Below are 20953 nucleotides of genomic sequence, written 5' to 3'. Positions count from 1 at the left end.
ACCAAAACCAGCACTTTGAGTTGTAACATTTCCAGCCTTGCCATGGTTTAAGTAAAAATACAAATCCCAATTCAAAATAAGGTAACTTCATTTCATTCCAAGTGTTTAACCATGTAAACATTCAATTCCTCACCAAAAAAGTGGTTGAGTATTTCCATAATCAATGAGGCTGCACTGATCTAATTTCTCTTTCAAAAATACCTCGAGGATTTGAAAAATAAGAGTTCCTTTCTCTATATATGCTTGCACTATCATAATACTGATCACACTGGCACATTTTATAATATCAAACTTTATTGCTCGAAACTAATTGTCTGAAAAATACACATGTAGTACTCAAAGACCGAACACAGAGGATTACATGATTGTGCAGAAAAAAAGCAAGCAGAGGCTCAGTGAAAATGAGGCTTTATAGTTGTACCAATTTAGCACTGGCACCAAGCAACTGCACCCAACACAACTCAAAACAGCAACCATTGTTACCTGCTGGGGCAATAAGGATGAACTTTGTTTTGTTTTCCCATGTTCTCAGATACACATTGAAATACTGTCACCCATCATTTTATTTGGTTAATAACAGCATGGCTTCTTGCACTTCACATTTCTTCCCACTAAGTTAGGAGGCTATCATTTCCTGAATTTCACTCCAGAACCAAAGTACAGTTTAGTGAATTAATAAGATAATCATGATGCTTTAAAATACTTGGACGTTACAAATATTATTTGTATAAAGTCTAACAGCATCACAGGAGAATGGAAGTTTACATACAACAGTTAAGTTTATGCATAATAGTCTTTCCAAAGTTCTGAGTACCCAACTAATTCAGTTTTGTCTAATAAATATGTTTAAAAAAGCTGATGACTGGTGTTTCAGTAGGTAGCATCTGACTAGTCACAGTAAGTTTTCCGTCAGTACCATGAAGATTTGAATGCACACGAATTTAATCCTTAAAGTCAATATACCACACTTTTGTCGAGAAGCACATAATATGCAAAGCAAAATCTGTCTAATCCCCAAAGGATGGAACAGTTCTTAAAAATACACTCCATCCCTATAAAAATACCCATCTTCCCCTGGATATAGAAGGGATAAATAACAAGTATCAGTGACAAAAGCAGCAGTTTTATGCATTCATACAATCAGATCTAAACCTTTACAGCCGATTACCTAGAAAACACACAAGAGTTACAAGACAAGTTTAGGATACATCTTGAATCACACTGTAAGTGTTCATGCAGAAGCTGAAGTTAATGCAATGGTCTATCCTCTATCACAGCAGCTCGTGCTTATGTGCAAATGCAAGACTGTTACACCCCAAACAATAGTAAACATTAAAACACAAGAATACTTCACAATGACAAAACAGCAGTTACGTTGTTTGTTCCAGCAGTTATTGCGCTATTTTCTGGACATCTCTCCAGTTAAAGGCTGCAGCAAGGTCTAATACCATCTTTTTATGTTTGTTTTTGTTTAGAATGCATAATATACGTTCTAGGCTTTGGTTCACAATGAAATCTCTGGATGTTTTAATTAAGGGCAATGGTCACCTTGTGATTCTGATAGTGGCAGACTGAGGTAATACAGCAATCCTCTTAAAATTAATGAAAACAAATTGGTAAGTGAGGCATCCATGGATATTCTGCAGGTGACCTGCAAATGCATTGACATTCTGATTTCAGAAAAATAAAAAGATCTACAAGGGTGATTTGTCTTTTACAGTGCCATCCAAGTACAGATTTTTCTGCTGAAAACACAAGCTGAAAGAAAACCTATCTAAGAGTAATACATTTAGGCATAGAAGGTAAAAGCCCTGTCTTCATGAAAACAGAAAAGTCCCAATAAAAACAATGAAAAGAGACAAACAGCAATCGCTGCTTGACACTACTGCACCAATATTATATACCCTTCAAAAGATGGAGATTTATTAAAGCTATACAAAAAAAAAAAAAAAGCAGAGGCAGTGTTTTTTTTGTGTTTTTTTTCTTTTTTTTTTAGACAGGCCACTTCTTTAAATAATAGTTTATATATCGTCTTCCAACTACCCGTATCCTGTTATAACAGGATTACAACTCATGGAACTAAAAAGCTAAATATAATAATAAAAAATGCGTGGGTTCATATTTGCAGAGACCTCCAAGCATATCACTTAAACACAGAAATGGGTAAGACTCCATGACTCCTCCTGTTTAACCTCTAACATTATATGAACATTAGAGAACACTAGTTTAAAAAATAAATTAAAATCCACATATTTCCAAAGTAACGTGATGTTAAAAGGAGGTCTTACAATACTCATGCCAACATTTTTAAAATCCAGTAGGCACTAATTTCAATATAATGCATCACTCTCTATGTAACATGGTAAATTAAAAAACAAAACCACACCAAAATCAGAATAAAAACAAAACAAAAGAAAAAAACCCCTCAAGCCCCCAGATCCCTGTGAATGTAAGTACCAGGAGCTGCAGCAGGTACAGAGAACTGACCTTTCATTCTCAACAGGAGCAGAAGGAGTGTAAAAGTGGAGCAGTGCAGCTCCTGGCTAAGTCACTGCAGCCCTGCCCCAGCTTGGCTTTCGCTCTGTTCTTAGAGACCAAACCAAGAAATGGCTGCAAGAGCAGAGTTCCTGCAGCCACCCAGAGCACCCCTGTGAAGAACGGAAGCCAGGGAGCAGGGTTTTCACACAGCCACACCATTTCTTTTGTGCTTGGCTTGAGAAAGCCTCAGATGACACAGTGAGTACTGCCTGTTTGCCAGGATTGTGGTTTAGAGTAGTTGCATATTTGTGATTTTCTTATTTATGAGTATAACCGGTTATGGTCTCATTCTACTTATTACTCTGTCATATTCCAAACCTACATTCTAATTTTCATTGCAGAAGTTACACACTTTCTTTAAAAACTAAAAATGTAATTAAAAAAGTAAAAACAAAAACTTGTTAAAAAATCTAAATTGCTGCAGTCGGACTTAAAGGTTGAGTTGAGTTATTTTCTAAAGTCTTTGCTTTTATGGTGCAAATTAATTAAGACTTAACTGATCAAGTCAGATGCAATCTGACACCAAACAAATAAGAAATTGTTTTATTGCTGGGAAAAGGGAGTGGAAAGTCATTGGCAAAATATTTTCAGACTATCAACCATCATCAGCTGCATTTTGGCTTCAAGCTTTGAAAACAGCTTTTCAAATTACAGTTTTTACTTTAATCATATAAGTGGGGCCATATTTTCCCTGTTCAACTGATCTGTAAACCAACATAGGCTCTTTTCATTTAAAATAAACCCCAGTAATTTTGAATCTCCAACCTGTTACTCTTAACACTACCAGGTATTCTTGTTCTTTTCAAGTAATACAAAATCTGCATCCTCTAATCTCAAATAACTAAGCCTGGCAGGAGACAAGAAACAAGACAAAAAGAAACAGCGTTACTGGCCTAATCCTATGGCATTAGAAACATTGCTCATCACTTTCCTGTATTTGTCACCAAAGTGTCTTATCAGTGCATATTATTATGTGCTGAAATGCAACAAAACTTTTCACAAAAATAGTTCTAGGCATGTTCATACAAGAAGATGTACATATACTTCTTTTATATATACATATATATGAATGTGTATATATATATCAGCTTCAACCTGTACATAGATATTCTGAATTTCATACTTAAAATACATCCATTCCAAACAACATGGATGGCTTTCCAGGAGAAAGTGCTTGATTGGTTTTATCCTGTGTGAACATGCCTGTCCTCTGTGCATTTGCCCCAGTAGAGATCTTTATGATCAATTCTTTAACGTACGTATCTCAGAGGTATTAAACCAGGAAAAAAAACCAAAGAAAATCAAACCAGGAAAAAGTAATATTGCCCTGATGATGCAAAACGAACAATGCATAACTGAAGCAGCTTGGATTTTAAAAGTTATCTTGCATTCTGCAGCAAACAATTTTTAAATAATTGTTGAAAATCTAGTTCCTCCATTTGTGTTATTGCTCCCCACTTGCACATTTTCTCATTAAACATCAACAGTACAGAGAGGTTCACTACCAGGTTGAGCTGATTCCACTATTGTCATCTTGGGTTTCTTTCGTGTTTCCTCCTAAAAAATACAAAACAGCCCCAGCACACAGTCATAAAGAGAACAGAATCATAAACCAGTAAAAATTCTGAACCATTTTAGCCAAACATGTCAGTTGTTGCAAGAGGCTAACTAGGGCTCATGTTAAAAATGAATGTACAGAAGTAGGTACAATCAAGCTATGAGCCAGTTCAAAAGACAGCATGACAATCTCCCCAAAAGTAGACCCCCAGGCAAATTCTGAAGAGCTCTCTTTACTTCAAATACTGTGTAAAATAAGCAAAAAACCCCTGATCCTTGGTACACATGACCCATGACATCCATGCAGTTTGTAAACACAGGAGAATATATACTCACTCTTTCCTGTGCCAGTTTTTTCATTTCTTCCTGTAACTTGTTCAGGATGTGCAGATTTGGCTTGTTCTTTTTGGCATACTGCTGAAGTTCTATCACACTTCTGTCAGAGGTTTCCTATTCAACAGAATCATGAGCAACAACTGATCAACTTTTTTTATGGAAAAAAATTAACATGGAGCCAAGTTTAGTCTGTTGTATTTCTGTAGTTTAGTCTGTAGTTAGTTCAATTCCTTAAGTAGGAACATCTACTTCCAATGAGTTAGTTAAACAGGTTCTTTAATTTTGACATGGGAGATGCAAGACTAACATGTCAACGAATTCCAGGCACTTAAAGTTTTGTTGTAACTTAATTTAGAAGTCCAGAAGCAGAACTCCAGCCCCAGGGTAGGTTATACTCAAACAAAGGCCTGCTCACCTGTTTAACCAGCTTGCTATTCTCTCTGCCATACATTCGCAAGAGAGAGCCCCAATTTTTCACGTGTGGATGCAGTAGCTGAAGGATTTTCTGAGAAGCCAATTGCTTCCCTACTCTTTTATTTTTGCCTGTAAAAATAACCATGGAAGTGTGTCAGTGCCAGCACATTATGTGATGATAGCCACAAATGTTCACCTGAGTTAGTCAAAACTGAGACACCAAAGAGCACGACAAGCACACAACAGGGTCAGTGGCTGAACAAGCCCCCCCAGAATGGGCAGCAAAGGAGAACAGGAGGAGAGCAAGAGGAGAGTCACACATCACACAATTATTGTACTTACACCAGCCTCGCACTGTGTGCTTGCCACAAGTCATGACATATTCACTCTTCTGATTTTTCCCAGGAATCACTTCAAACTTTATGGATGTGTCACCCATTCCATGGTTTCTTAAGCACAAACACAATCAAGATCACATACTAAGTAAAACTACAAACAAGTGAAGTGGTTGCAGTTATCATCTTGGACAGCCATTGCAATGAAATTAGATCTAATAAAAAATGTCAATGCATTAATTAACAAAGATTTTTTTATGTCAGCAACTTGAGTTAAATGAAAAAGCAACCCAGTATGAGAGAAAACAAAAGACATTTGTCCAACAACTACATCCTGACGTCCAAAGAGGCACAAAGAGCAAATGTGAATTAAAGAGGATTCAGCATGAACCAGGTCAGCCCCCAGCACGTGTCACTGAGGCTCAGGCAGGGCCCCTGACAAACAGCAGCAATGGCTCCTGAGCCAACACCTCACATCTCACACGGTCCCCCTGCTGCAGCTTTACCTTTTAAGGCACTCATGGAGAATCTGATATGGAGACAAGAGTCCAGCTTTACTGGTGAGTTCATATACCCGTGAGTCCTCAATACTGATATGGTTAAAATACTGCAAAGGAATTGAAAAGGGTTATTGTGCTTTAATAAAACCCTAATATTGGCCTTAAATCTCATTTCTCCTTTGCTACATTCAATCAATTCTGTTGCTCTGTGCTTAGCACTTTAAGAAGTGTTTTTAAATCCATAATGGGTTAAAAGCAACATCATTAAAACTGTCACACCTAATCAAACATTTGCAGAGAGAAATTTTAACTCCGATCTTACATTCAATATATACATAAAAATGATAATCTTATGAATTCTTTATCATCATTTCTCCCTCGGGACAAGGTTATTTTAGCCAATTATGAAACTCTACCAAAATGCTATTGTTTACTAAAAGAGAACAGAAGAGCTATTGGCACATTTGGTATTTTATTTTAAAAGAATGGAAAAAAATGTCTGCATTTCCTTAATGACCATTGCAGTAGTGCAGGGCCTACAATACAGTTCTAAGTTAAAGCAAGGGTACAAAAACTCCTGTATATGACTTCATTTCAGGAAGCATTCCTTTCAGGCTGATCACTGATTTTTTCCTTTACTCCTTACTGATGGTACCACTGACCAATGAGCTATTTAATTCTCCTAGTACCTGAGAAAATAGCACAAGTCTCCTCTTAAAGATTTTTTTTTTTTATTTTCTCAAATATCACTGCCCAAACTATGGAATTTCAGTGTGTGGTAATAAAACCATTTCAGAAGCCTGAGCACTTTTACTTCTGAAGTGGTGTCCTAAGATGATCACACACAACCAAACAGCACCTGGCTCTGAACATTTCCTGCCATCAGCCAGAGGACTCTGGAAGGCAGGGCACTACAGGCAGGGCACTACAGGCAGCCTGGTGCCTTGGAACATCTCCGGTGCTCAGTGACCTGTTGGTCAATAAAGAACCAGTTCTCTGCATCAGAGTAAATTTTCTGATCTATTCCAATAGAAAAAAAAATAGTATTTACCCCAAGCCTTTCTCTAAATGGAGGATTTTACAGTTCCATTTGACTGAGAAAACAATCTTATTAATTTTCAGTAATGTTTCTGATATCAACTGTGCAATGTTTTGTGCAATGCCAGCCAGGAAGCACGAGCTCAGTACCTCAAGTTCTTGACTGTCTTTGGGCTTCTCCTCAGAGGTCTGTTTAACAAAGTCAGGAATAAGGATTTCCAGTGTAGCTCGAGCTGCAAAAAGTGATTAAACATCTTGATTAGATTTATTTTAAACAAAAACATCTCATCTAAAAATTCAGGCATTTTCTTCTGGTAAGAAATTTATTAATTTACACTTTTCAAGGGAAAAAAAGTTCTACTAGTTCAGCTTGATAACTAAATGAAATAAGAAGAAACTACTTTTTAAAAGTGCCTACACAAGGAAAAAATATTCTCATCTCATTTTAGAAGTGACATGGAGCCTTTAAGACCAAAAATTAAGAGTATTATCACCCCCTAGCTCCTACAGCCAAACCCCAGTTCTGAATCACTTCTGCTCTTGGAACCCCAGAACGGTACAAAAAGCAAAAGAAACAATTCAGCAGTTGGTACTGAGAAAGAAAAATAAGTTACCAGCTTTATTCTTGGCAAGTTTTTTGCTGCTGGCAGTTCCTGCCCCATAGGTTACTCCATCAATAATCACTGAGGCTCCAAAAGGTTCACTTGGGTTCTCTGGAAATGGAGGGAGAAAGTAAAGAAAGCTTTTTGGAACTCCTGACATACATGAAATGTCACCACTATCAAGATTTGTTTTCCTCATTTCAGCTTCAAGAGGGATGAAAATGGTTTATTCTTCATGAAGACTGAAAAATTATCTAACAGAGTTTTCCACTAACAGACTTACCACCACATACCTCATTCTTCCAAATAAAGAATGAAGTATTTTAAGAGACCACTGGTAATCTGCCAAAACTCAAATACTAATTCCAAATTTTTTGCATCATGGTGTGAATACAAGAGCTACACATTCTCATATACAAGTTTCAGTTGTATTATATACTGCACACACAGGAATGGCATAATTCTGAATATTTATAAGGCAATTAAAAAAACCTCAAACAAACAGGAAAAGCAAGAATTAATGGAACATACATTATACCACTTAGGATAAAAAACCCAATATTAACCCGATTCCAGTTCCATTTTTCATATACACAACATTTTTGGATTCTTGATTAAGCATCAAGACCAGGATAGAGTTGTTTAAGGAAACAGACTTACCACATTCAAAGAAATTGTAAACAGGGCGAACCTTTAGGACTCGTTGCATATATTCATGCAAGATGCAAACTTCAGACTTCCCATTGGGATTAATGACAAACTCTGCAAAAAAGACAGGAAGAAGGGAAGAAGTTCATTAGTTCCAGTCTTTGAAAGATAATTTCTGTTACAAACAAATCAATACTGAGCAACTCTCAGCAGTAACAAGAGCTGAAGGTAGTCATTACTTACCAGGACTGTAACCTTAAATAAAAATATTTTTGTTTAGAAATTAGTCTTTAGAAAAGTATATTTTGATAATATTTTCCCTTTCCTGTGTAATATATGATGGGCAAAATACCGGATCAGGAATTAAGGGAACTCATTACAGGATGTTTTTATCTTCAGTCAAGCTTAGAGGTGGAATTGGGCTTCAACACAGCCTATGTGAACTGGAGCTAGAGCAGCTCACCTTTCTTGATGGGTGCATCCTGCACAGAGAGGGTGATGAGTTTCTGGTTGGCCGGCAGGATGGGCCGCTCGGACTCGGCCTGCTTGCGCTTCATCTCGCGGTTGAACTGGCGCCGCTCGGCCCAGGTGCGGAACTTCTTCACAGTCACCTGCTCAAAGTCAAAACGCTTCTCCAGGTAACGTCTGAAATCTTCCAGATCTGAAAACACAACCAAGTTACTCTCTTGCTTCACCACTGAACAAGCACTAAGTTCTCTATTTCCACAGAAATTATTTTCTTAGACTTGGAGCAAAAGGTTAAAGATGCTGTTTTGCACTAAGAGAAGTAATTTGAAGTTCTCCTATTACATTAAATTAGATTAAATGCAAAATATTAGTGCAAACCAGAAAATAAAATACCATCTTATTCTATCACTTGATGATTTTACTAATCCCTAACCAGCATTAATACCCAACACAATTTGCAACAAAACACCAGTGACTGGTCTGCTTGAACATCTCAGCACCTTCCCTTCACCTGAAGCAAGGTACACAGTGAGTACAGCAGTTGTGCTTTCAGCCTCAGCTCCCTGAAGCCAAACCCAGCTGCTGCTGCCTACCTACTATGAGAGTACATGAAACACTGTACAGTGATGTTCCATGAACTCCATGGCTATCTGCAGCCTCTATGCAGAATTTAACACAAGAAATTCACATACAGAGTATTAAAAGATTGCCCCATTTCAGTACAGCTGATTCTCCTTTATAGGATAGTCTGCAAATAAATCAGCAAAAATAAAGAGCAGCATCCACAGATGTAAACAGGAAAAAGCAAGCTGCTGGTATTGTTTCCTTCCACAAGGAATCCCAAATGCAAGTCATGCTTATACCCCATTACTCAGCATCTTTTTCAGTAATACACAACAGATCCTATTTAAAGGGAGAGACAGACAGGTGAACTTCATGCAGAGAAGTAAGTGCTTCCTGGCTTGAATTTGCAGCTAAATATTGATGATTTGATGTTCTGTTTTACCTCTTTTGGCAAGGTTTCTGGACTAGACATGACACACACAATGACAAGGACAAGATTTATGTCTGAGCACTACAAAGATAAAGGCAGCCTATGACCCATACCAATACCCTGAGCAGCAGCAATTTACATGGATGGGATTCTCAGGTATGCAGATGTGAAAAGATTTGATAAGTAACACATGAGCTTCCTCTTCAAGTTCCTCTCCACTGGGTGGTGATTTTGGCACGGTGTCTTTAGACAACTTTCTGTGTAGAGGCTTAATATTTGTATAAATAAAATAATGCAGCATCACACCCCTCTGTATGAGTGCAATTATATTTGCATGACTTAGTCTGCTATTCTTGTGCAAATACAGAAATACAGCTTAACTACACCATTTGTCTTAAAAGACCATCCTGAAAACAGATATAACTCAGCCAATACAGAGAGTGCATAGAAAAGCCTACTCGAGGAAGTCACACAAACACATTTGACAAAAGCAAATGAACACACTCACATAACTGATTCTTATATCAAGATAAAGTCTACAGGACTAAACTACCAAAATATTCACTTTTTTGTGTAAAACCTTTTCATGTGAACTCTCAGGGCTTCAGAAAAGATTTTAATTCAGCAGCCAAGTCTGGAATGAAATTTCCCAAATGCCATTACCCCAGCTCAAGTCAAGAAAAGACTCTACTTGCCATACATACCTACAGATTCATCTTTACATACTTCAACTTTGGCCTTCACTTGTCCCAAAGCTCCTTGTGCTGCATCTCCCCCAGAGGGGTCTTTGTCATCTAAAGGCCCAGAATCAGCAGCAGTGGAATCTGGTTCTTCTGTTTGGCAGTCCAGTTCTGAGGATTTATCTAGATGCTTTACAGGTGATACTTCCCCATTTGGGGTTATGTCATTGTTTTGCTCCCTTTCCTCATTTTCCTTCATTTTTTTGTAATGAAAGCAGGGAATGCTACTAAGGGGAGGATCATGTTTCTGCAAATATAAATAATACAGAAGGTTTCAGTATCTCAAGGTCACCAAAAGCAAAGCTCAAACCCAAAAGATGCAAGCAAGATGGAAGCTATCTGTATTCAGTCTAGGCTCGAGCTCCTCTTTGCTCAGTGAAGTCATTCCACTCAAGAGCTGAGCAGGGCCACTCCTGGGGGACTTTCACACTGTGACACTGACACAGTCCTGCTGCTTTAGCTCTGTTCATGCAAATACTGCATGCTTTCCTGAAATCCAATGAGCTCTCCTGAGGCTTAGGTCCATGGCATTAAATCAAATTTCTGCATATTCCTTGGCTGCAAAAATGTCATATCCTTACTTCTGCAAATGTGGACCATAAGCCACAGCTCAGACTAATTCATAGCTACAAATAAATCATCCCTAGATATGTGTCATGGTGCAATAAACTCCCAATTTTGCAGCCATACTAGAAAAGTGAAGGCACCAAACAAGATCATCTTATTCAGTTTAACTGCCCAAACAGAAAAGCAAAGCACCTAAGAAAAATCATATCACATTTTCAAACATAAAATACTTTATTTTTCAAGGATCTTAATTCAAACACTGGAAACAAGCCTGCCAAAGCAGAAAAATATTCAATGGCTTTCAGGAATAGATCTAATTTTTTAATCTTAATTAAGTATTTTAAAAATTGACAGCTCTCACCCTTATGCTTCCTGTTCCCAAAAAATAAGGTCTAGACCAGGTAACAACTCTAGATTCTCTGTGCAGATATACAGGAATGCCTGAATTATGGAATGTCATGATCCATCCATCTGGCAAAGGCTCTGTAGGAGGGCGGCCACGACCTTTAAAGCAAATAACAGCTTTAAACTTGGACAGACAGCTTAGGAGAATAGAAATAAAATCCAGGTTTTTGTTTATTGCTTGTTCTGTCCCAAAGAATAAAATGGCACTGAAACAAGATTAACAATGTTTTGTAGAGAGATGATGTTCTAATAACAAGGTATATGCCTCTAACCCAGGCTAAATCCTGCAAATTACAGATTCCATGACGTTCTCTACTCAAGGCAATAACAGCAATAATTTTTATATAGACTGATTTGTTTGTTTCATCACTGAATTCTCTTTTCTTTAATCTTTTTATACTTATCACAAGCACCACTGGAAAGCATTTACTGGAAATGTCATATTTGCTTCAGAAACAACTTCATTTTCCATTAAAAATCTTTCACTTGACACTCAGGAATAAATTTGCATTGAAATTCCCCATATCCACAGACCCAAACAGCCAGCAAAGGGCTCATCACTAACACAAGGTCTCATTTATCTCCAAATCACAAATCAGAGACTATTCATCTTTGCTGGAAGTTTCCTGGCAATCCTCTGTTACTATACAATTTTGAAGCAAAAATTTATTTGGTTTTTTATTTCAGAATACAGTGAAGTTGTAAAATACTCCTCTAGTACATGTTTAATTCTAATTCAGAATATTTTCCATTACATTTTTCTGGATGGGTTTGTGTTCTCAGATTTTCTTTATTAGCAGTTTCTAACACAATTTGGGTAAATGTAAGCCACTGACTTTTCTAGTTATTCTATTTCACCTAGATTGCATTCCTGGAGACCTTGCATGGGGCAATTTCAACAGCAGAAGTTATGTTGTAACTGAAGCAGGAAAAAGGCAAAAGCCCTAGATCACCCTTGCTCACCTCATTATTTTACACAAACCTACACACTAAATATATTCTTATTACATACAATAGATCAAAAGCAAAAGTCAAATCCACTGTTTAAGAACATGAAAAATCATATCCCACAATAAGAAGCCTCCCAACAATAAAACTCCCCAACACATGAACAATTTCACACAAACTGCTCACATTCTGCTTGTTGATAAACTTTTGTTCTACAACGCAAGCCACGAACAGGACCCGCAGTTCTGAAATGCACATGAACTTACTCTTCAGTACAGTTTTAATTTTGGTCATCATTGGCTGCACACTTGTCTCTCCATCAGACTGGTGATCACTTTCACCAGCATATTTCTCATTATCCAATCTCCTGGTTTTGGGGGCTCGAAGACCCTCTTCCAGCAGAGCATCCACATCATTATCAAAGTCATCCTGAAAGAGACTTCATCAGACACTGTCCTTCTGGGCCTACCAACCTCCCTTTTCCCTTGCAAAGAGAAACCAGACATTTTTAATATGCACTTCCACACAGACAGAAACTAGTAATTTTCAATGATTCCAGTAAAAAGACTGAAAAATAAGAAAATAAGTTTGTGATGATAAAATGAACTGCAATTGTGTGAGAAGACTTTTAAAGGCTGTTTTTACAGAAAACTATAGAAGCTGCAACACAACTCAAGCTTGACTAAAACAGTTTACAGTTTCTCAGCCAAAGGTCTGCCTCTAAAAATTCCGTGGTTTTGACTCATGTACTACACACTTCTAGAAGAGCTTATTCTTCGCATATTTTTTTTTTTCTAGCCACTTGGAAACCTCTTACCCAGCAAAGATGTGTGGATTTACTTACCTCATAGGAGAAATTCAAGGTTTCTTCATCCACTTTATCCCTTTGAACGATTGCTTTAGATGTGAACCCTCCTCCTTCTTCATCTATTTCCATCAAATTGTCGGTAAAGTCTTCTAGCTCATCCAGAACTGCAAATTCCACTCTCTTTTCCTGATCAATATCATTTTCATCATCCTTCTTTTCATCACTTTCACCCCCTATCCCTGCAGCTTTACCATTACTACCACCGAAAGGACAAACATGCAAATCCCCATTGACATTATTAATACCAAACTCCGTATCTGCCTTATAATCCTGCTCAACTCCAGTGTACAGAACTTTCCTATCTTTGCTTTTGCAGCTTTCTGTAAAGCTCACACTAATCTTCACATCCTTCAGTAACTTAAGATCTGGGGTGAACTTTCGGACCGACGGTGCGTGACGAGCGGTTCTGGGGCTTTGGTCGCTGCTGTTGGGGTCTATGAGGAGACGACTTTTGTAGCAGGCAGATCCCTTTGTGAGCAGCTGCTGTGTCCTGCAGAGACTGGGCGTGTCCCCAGCAGGGGTATCTGACTGTCCATCACCACCAGAGCCAACGTCCATTACCTCTGCGTCACTGGACGTTTGCAGGGGAGGCGGTGGAGGCTGATCGTTGGGCGGCAGAGGTGGCCGACAAGGGACATTCTCCACATTCATTTCTCCTGCAGGTTCTTTAGGGAGGGGTGGTACATTTTCATAGTTCTCCATTTTTAAAACTACTGTTTTTAAAAAAAACAATGCTTTAATCAATGTTTATCCCTATATTCCTAACATGCATAAGTCCGTCAGGATTGGTTTACCATGTCCTATTCAATATGCAACACTGATGATTCAGTTAAGCTGACTACATTGTTCTTTTCATTAATGTAGACAGCTTTCAGAATCACTGTCTCAATTATTGGAAATCACAATGCATTCAGCTTAAATAGCTGAAGACTAAGAGTGCATCTTCACTGGACAAGCTGGTCTCCTTTTCTCCTTTCAACCTACAAGAGGAAACAAAACAAAACAACAAAAAAATTGTCAGAGGAAAAAAATGGAAATGGTATCCCAAGCAGAAAGAACACCTGTCAGTCTTCTAGCATAAATTTCAAGTAGAAGAGTGACGCTGTTACAGTGAGAAAAGCAGGGTACCCAGATACCATCTTGAATGAGGCCAAAACTAGAGTGGTTTTATTTCTCAAGCTGTACACCAGCACAAGAACTGACTAACACAGTTGCCTTTATGATTGGCTGACTATCTCTGCTTGGTTAGCAGGCAGGGCATTAAGCATGACAGACTGAAAACTGCATTTTGGGGAAATTCTCCCATCATCTGAAACAAGCTGGTATTCAAGCCATACTTACCCACACAGAAGAAAGGATAATTAGCTTACAGTTTAAGATAGTCTGCAAAACCAACAAGATTTTAAAGACTATGGTCACAGCTTTTCAAAATTTAAGTTATCAGCTACTTCTGAAATCTCACAATTTACTAAAACATCACAGAAAATTACTCTCTAAATAACCAGATATTAGACATTTGATCTTGTATTTTGCACTATTATGGAACTATTTATTCATTATGTCCAAGGAATTAAGGTTCAGATACACAGCATAAAGCTCAAATTAATTTTGGAAGATATTTAGAAGCCAAAGTTTTAGGCAATTTAACCTGGAAAAATTATTCAATTCTTCGAGGAAATTTTACAGGGCATGGGAAGTGTTTGTTTAAGGCTTATTTTTCACACTAGGTGATTCTTTCTACCATGTCTATGAAGGCTTCTTCCATTATACTTTTGTCATCTCTGCAGGACTGTAAGCACCTGGGGAAAAGAAGAATCATTTCTTACCTGTTTGTTTTGGTTTCTCCAAGTCCTCCATGCCAGCCCAAACTGGGTTTAAATCTTCCTACAAGCTAGAAATGAAGCACTGCCACTCTGCCCCAGGCAGCCAGCTGGATGAATCTCTGTTTAAAGTGCTCCCAGCTAGCAGAGAGAGTCTTCCCAAGTATGTTGGAAAGACAAACTCCAAGATCTCTCATGCTGCTGTGCGACATGGAAGGCAACAGGGCAGAAGGTCTGGGCTGTCATGAGGGACTTAGAGAAACCAAGGGTGATTCTTTTGTGTATCTCTACCAGCCCAGGCAGAACAAACCAGCAGCAATATCCAAACACCAACTGGGGCAAGGCACAAAGCTGGGAACCAGAAGTTGTAATGAGATCAATTAAAATTCAGCAATATACAGAAGTTACCTACCTGGAAGCTGGAAGAAAGCATAATATAGAGCAAACTCTAATATGGCAACAAAGCAGGTTTTGCTGGGGCAGCAGAGGAATTCATATTTTGTGGTGTTTTTTTGATGTGTGTAGGGTTTTTTAAACCTTCTCAAAATTGTGACATATCCAACACATCTGACATGCAGTATAAAATCACTTAGGAAAAGAACTGGTAAGAACTCTAGAATAATCCCATCTTCTCTGATACCAACACATGAATTCTCAGATTGGTAAATGGCTCATTCACCAGTAAGACAATTCTATATATCTAACTCCATTCTATCCTACAAGATGACCTCAATACAATGACCAATTCCTTCATCTTTCAACAGGTTCTGGAATGTATAATGTAGAGAACACCCCTAGAGATAAATCTGTCTATAAATTTCCTCATCTTCAGATTATAAAAGTAAAAAAAAAAAAAAAGTGAATGACAAATTATTAAATTCTTCACAGTAAATCATTAGTGTCTTAATTCTGAACAAAAGAATCAAAAGTCACAGCATGAGTTCAGTAACTCCTGGAAACTAAATGCCTAAGTCATCTAATTTTTCCATCTTAAAGAGTCTTTAGAAGACTTGAAAAGAGCAAGCAGAATTCCCACAGAAATGGAATACTGAAGTCAGCATTCTAGAATTTCAAAGAGTAAAACCTTGCCTTGTGTTCCAGGAGCTCCCTGGTCCAACAAGAAAGATTTATTTCTGACAAGGCTAAGACATGACTGTAAATGCCACTTCCAGACCCCTGGTCCGTGTCCTGCTCCTGTGCTCAAGTGTTTTAACAACACCAATGTCAAAACATGACTTAACCTTACCTGCCCAGCTTGGGCAGTTCACTGACACAGCACCTGCACTCTTTGCAGGAATGATGCCTTGTTATTCTATTCCAGCACTGGTAACAATTATGTTCTTGTTGTTTTCCCTTTCTTGCTGGCTGTGAATCCATGAATAGCTCAATGATGAACAGCAAATCACAGGCAGGACTGTCTGCCCCTCAGCACTCACTGGGTCAGGAAAGCACTACACCAAGATGGCTTCAAATGAGCTTTTTCCATTTCCAGCCATGAACCTGCCACATCCCTAGGGTAAGATAACAGTCTGGTAGGGATGCCAAAAAGATTTTTGCCTTTTATATGTTTTTCATGTATTTGCAGCTCTCTAGACAACTATTATATAGTTATACAGCTCCTTAATTAACTCTGGTACTTTTCCTACCCTTTCCCTTAGATTTTGGAACAATAAGCTGACCTTCTAAACACATTCCTGGAATATTGTTTAGTCTTACTCTAAGTAGGGGATCTACAATAAGACATAATAAGAAGTGGGTAGAGAACCCTTGGACCAACTCCAAGGGGCTGACCAGGGATGGGTTACTGTGGCAACTGAATCTCCTGGATGTACCTGTTACACCCTAATTAATTAACCTTGTAATAGCAGAAATCTGGTGCCAGGTGTGCCCATCATGACCAGACACCTGAAAGCTTCCAAAGAAAGGTCTGTTTGTTACTATTCCAACACTAAAAAAGAAGGTTTTTCTCTCCTTTGATTATAGGTAACAGTAGCTGTACATTCCCAGTGGACTACAATACCTGCCTGCAGGCACAAAAAGCAAGGCAGGAGCAGTGGAACTCAGGTCCAATTCCCATCTACCTCCCTGCCAGCTGACATTACAATATGCCTTTTCTATCAGGGCTGGGAAAAAAACCCCAAAACCAAAACAAAGCAACAAAACCACTGAGCTAGCAGGTATTTGAAAAGACAGAAGGGAGAGAAGGCAAAAGGAAGAGTTAGATGAGCTTGTAGGTTCCAAACAGCCAAAGGGGCCTCAGCCAGGGGAACACAACAGCCACACACAAAAAGGCTCAGCATACCAAGTTACATGGGAACACAAGTCAGTTTCCTATTGTCATCCTTCACTGAATTGCCCTGAAATAACATTTTATTCTGCAAGGCTCCACGAGTCCCATTAACAGTTTCCATAAGGATTCCTTCCAAAGACACAGAACACCACTGGCAGCTGCACTGGGCAGTACAAACACTGAGAACGTGAGTGCACACCTCATCTTCTGCACATCACCAGCACATGGAATTTCACATTTTAAACTGATTACTCGGATTTTAGCTGATCATTTAAAAAAGTTTCATGTCACAAAGTAAACTTAACAATGCAGATATGGAGGGCATATAAATGTAATGTAGCAAATTGCACAGGTCCCAGAGAAAGCAGAGTAATCTTAGCCTGGTTGTCTTACAGATGTCCTTTAAATCCTTTAAATGCAGAAAGGAAAAAAAAAGAACAACTTTGTTTAGTAAGTACCACTGCCCATTCCCACCATCAGACAGAAAAGGGATGGGAGAGAAATACACAGAGCAAAGGGCATCCTTTTTAAAGGCAGAAAACCCCAGAATGTTAAAATTTGGAACCATTATCATCCAAACTCAAAGAAAAATTCCTTTCAGTTACAGCAGGTCAGCAGTCTGGAAATGAATTTAATAAAGAACATATTTTCTTTACAAATACATGTACCTGCAGCAATGAACAGCATACCACAGATTCTCTTCAAAAAGTCACTTTTGAAAAGAAACTGTGTCAGAGACTGCTTTCTTCACATTCAGAGGACCCCAAAAGGAAGAGTAAATAGTCCTTATTTGCAAGCCAAATAGAAAATCCTTCTCCTCATCCTCCAGCCACAAATGGCAACTCAGGTGCTGATCCATTAACCCATGCCAAAATAATTCCCCACTCACAGTCATCTACCTTCTTTTATTATATCTACTGGGTCTTTTCAACACATACAACTCCAGAAATAAGTTAATCCTACTTGTTACCACAGCTAAAAAAACCCCACAAACCCAAAACAAAATCTGAAGAAACTGGATTTATTTTCTTTAAACCAGAACAGAAAGTACCAAAAGAAAATACCCTTTAAGATAATTCTGCATGCAAGAACTCAGCTCTTCTCATTATCAGCTTTAGTGCAGAAAGATTCTGAAGGAAACAATCACTTTGTGTCAGTCAGTCACCAAGGCCAGTTGAGAAAATGCAGCCAGAGCCCGACAATAACATTATCAGTGGCAAATACAGACAAGGCTCAAGAACTTCTCTAGTTCTTAACACTTCATTCCGTTTCAGAACGAACAGAGTACATCAGTTTGGAAAGCCATCCTCAGAAATGGCAAAACAACAGTTGCTTTTAGAGCTTGAGCAGTTTTCTGGCAAGGTTTAGATGGCTTGATTAATTATGTAAGACAACAAATTGATTTACAGAAGGCGAAAATCAGAGCCTAGGAGAGAGAAAATATATTCTTCCTTTCCCATCATATGTAAGCTTCTTACTTGAAAAGAAAAACAACAGACACAAGGAACCAAAATCCCTTCTCTTTCTCTAAAAAAGCAAAACAATCCTGATAATCAAAAGGAGCTGCTTAGCGACTCAACTTCTCACCCAGAATTAAAAATAGGAGCCCCCAGGTTTAATTACCCAAACAGAACAACCTCACAAATCACAAAACAAAAGATCTAATTCCAAGACCTCTAACTCACAACCTAACAGAATAAAGAAATTCAATGTGTTCACCCAAGTTCAGTTTATGGTCGAGCAACGCCTGGGTATTCAGGTCTCAGCGGGCAAACAAACTTTGCAGACAAACCCGAAGCCTAAGGAAAGGACGTAAAAAACAACGGAAAAAAAAGGTGAAGAAAGCTGGGAGAATTAACCTTTCAGAGGCTGAAGGAGATAATTTGCTATTAACAGAAAGAACACATTAAGAAGAATCCTGAGAGTTACAGAGACATCACGTTACCTTCAATGGACCAGAACTAAGCAAGTCCCCGTGCCCGCACACGCTGTGGGGCCTTTTCCCCCCGGCCGCGCTCCGGGCCCGTACGAAGGGCTGCGAGCGGCGGAACCCCCGGGCCTCCCTTCCCTCCCAGACACACCCGGAGCCGAGGCACGGCCGCAGCCGCTGCTCCCCATCACCCCCGGGCAGGAGGGGCCGAGGGCACACACACGGTCTCTCCTTCCCGAACACAATCCCGAGGTGGCCGGGAAGGCGGGAAACGGAAAAAAGTCCCCCAAAAGACAAAACAACGAAAGAAAAATCCCGAACAAAACAAACCCCCAGCTCTGAGCAGAGGCCGCTCGGGCCGGGCGCAGGGGAAGCGCCGCACGGCAATGCCCGCCGGGCAGGGCGGCGCCTCCCGCGCTGGGATTCGGTGCTGGGGAGCGGCTCCGCCGGGCTCCGCGCCCGGGGGCCGCTCCGGGCAGGCGGCAGGAGCGCGGCGGGCCCGCTGGCGCTGCGGCCTGCGCGGCGGAGGAGCTGGTTCCCGCGCAGGCTCGCCCTGCCCGTCACCCTGCGGGGCCCGCACCCACCTGGGCCATGCCCGGCGGTCCCGCCGCTCCAGTGCCGGGGCTGCGGGTGAGGGCGAGTCCGGCCGCCTCACGATCGCCGTCCCGCACTCGGCGCTGCCGCCATCTTTAAACGCCTGCGCTGGGCCCCTCCGCTGCCCGCGGGCGGGACCCCGCGCGCGCCGAGCCAATGGCGTGCGCAGCGTCGGCGGTCACCGATTTGAAATCCCGGCTGCCATTGGTCCGTTCCCGTGCCCGTCACTGCGTTCCGCCAATGGAAACGCGAGAGACGCCCGCCCTCACGGGCTCGAGCCATGGCGGGGCGGGCGGATCCTTTGTGTGGCCCGGGCACCGCTCGGGCCTTTTCCCCACGTAAGGACCCGCTACATAAAAAAAGCCACTTTTCCTGCAAACGCTGTTTTGTATCTTTAAGCAGCAAAAGTACTGCATTACTACAAGACTGATTTACCTTAAAAGGATAAATCAAAGTAGGGCCATTTCTGCTGCTCTGTATACCAAGCAGTTCACTGAACAAGTCCCAAATCTGACTGCAGTGTTTAGACAGGATTACTAAATAATTATTGAAAATACCTTACATAATTTATATAAAATTACTTCCAAACTGTTAACATTTGCTGTGCTAATTTGCTGTATTATTTTATCATTTGCGAGCAATGCAGAGCTTTTATTGATATACTTGTTTATATGGTCACTTCTTTTGTTCTTCACTGGTTTGAAATCGACATCAGACACAAAATAATGTGATAATGCATCCTGGTTTCGTCACCAAGAGTATGTTTGTGTTTGTTTCACTTCAGGACATGAGGATCTTCCAGTACTTCACTGATCTCATTTCTTTGAGGTCCCCAAATACTGCTATGAAACATAATATTTTAATAAAACTTTAAAAACTTACTCAGAAGATTGCTGTTAGGTCTTTCCATCGTTATGTTTGTCTCGCTGCACCAACACATCTGATGACAGGGTGATAATTTGGACATAACATCACGGTACCATGTCAACACAAAGATCAGGTTACCAAAACTGCTTTAAATCACTGCAAGCTGCCCTCAAAAACTGAACACAGTTTCCACTAAAAGCAGTTTCTAATTTTTAATTCCTCACAACAGGCTTCTGCGCTCAAGCCGTTATTTTAGTGATTTTTAAATTATGACTGCTTTTATTAATGCTAAAACAAACCACTTCAGAATGTGCATTTAATAAACACCCACGGTTTGCAAAACAGCCGCTCACGTCAACTGTCAAAGCTGAGGAAAAAGATCTCACAATTATGCTGGCATTTGCTGTGTCAGGTCACCTCAAACTGCTAACACTGGGACAGAAGACTGTCCCTCTCAAAGGACCCATCAAAATACAAATATTGTGACTCACTGG

At 39.8% G+C, this 20953-nt stretch overlaps 1 protein-coding gene across 1 annotated transcript; it reads right to left on the bottom strand.

Annotated features, from left to right (window-relative positions):
* Positions 1 to 276: 276 nt before the first annotated feature.
* Positions 277 to 19681, bottom strand: DGCR8 (DGCR8 microprocessor complex subunit). Its single transcript, XM_063173480.1, has 14 exons — positions 19583 to 19681; positions 12935 to 13938; positions 12357 to 12519; positions 11099 to 11241; positions 10135 to 10417; positions 8432 to 8629; positions 7981 to 8082; positions 7333 to 7431; positions 6869 to 6951; positions 5687 to 5787; positions 5188 to 5294; positions 4847 to 4974; positions 4432 to 4545; positions 277 to 4095 (listed from the first exon to the last, which is right to left on the bottom strand). The coding sequence occupies exons 2-14, from the start codon at positions 13658 to 13660 to the stop codon at positions 4012 to 4014; spliced, it is 2331 nt and encodes a 776-aa protein (XP_063029550.1). The 5' UTR covers positions 13661 to 13938; positions 19583 to 19681; the 3' UTR covers positions 277 to 4011.
* Positions 19682 to 20953: the final 1272 nt, after the last annotated feature.

Source organism: Melospiza melodia, chromosome 20, assembly GCF_035770615.1.
Source record: "Melospiza melodia melodia isolate bMelMel2 chromosome 20, bMelMel2.pri, whole genome shotgun sequence".
Taxonomy (NCBI): domain Eukaryota; kingdom Metazoa; phylum Chordata; class Aves; order Passeriformes; family Passerellidae; genus Melospiza; species Melospiza melodia.
This window is presented reverse-complemented; position numbering and strand designations above follow the sequence as displayed.

Excerpts from the sequence above, each read along its gene's own strand:
- DGCR8 (XM_063173480.1), bottom strand. The coding sequence starts at position 13,660 with ATGGAGAACTATGAAAATGTACCACCCCTCCCTAAAGAACCTGCAGGA. Across the intron at positions 4,975-5,187 it reads GCACACAGTGCGAGGCTGGT|GCAAAAATAAAAGAGTAGGG; the intron begins GTAAGTACAATA and ends TTATTTTTACAG. Across the intron at positions 4,546-4,846 it reads ATAGCAAGCTGGTTAAACAG|GAAACCTCTGACAGAAGTGT; the intron begins GTGAGCAGGCCT and ends TCTGTTGAATAG.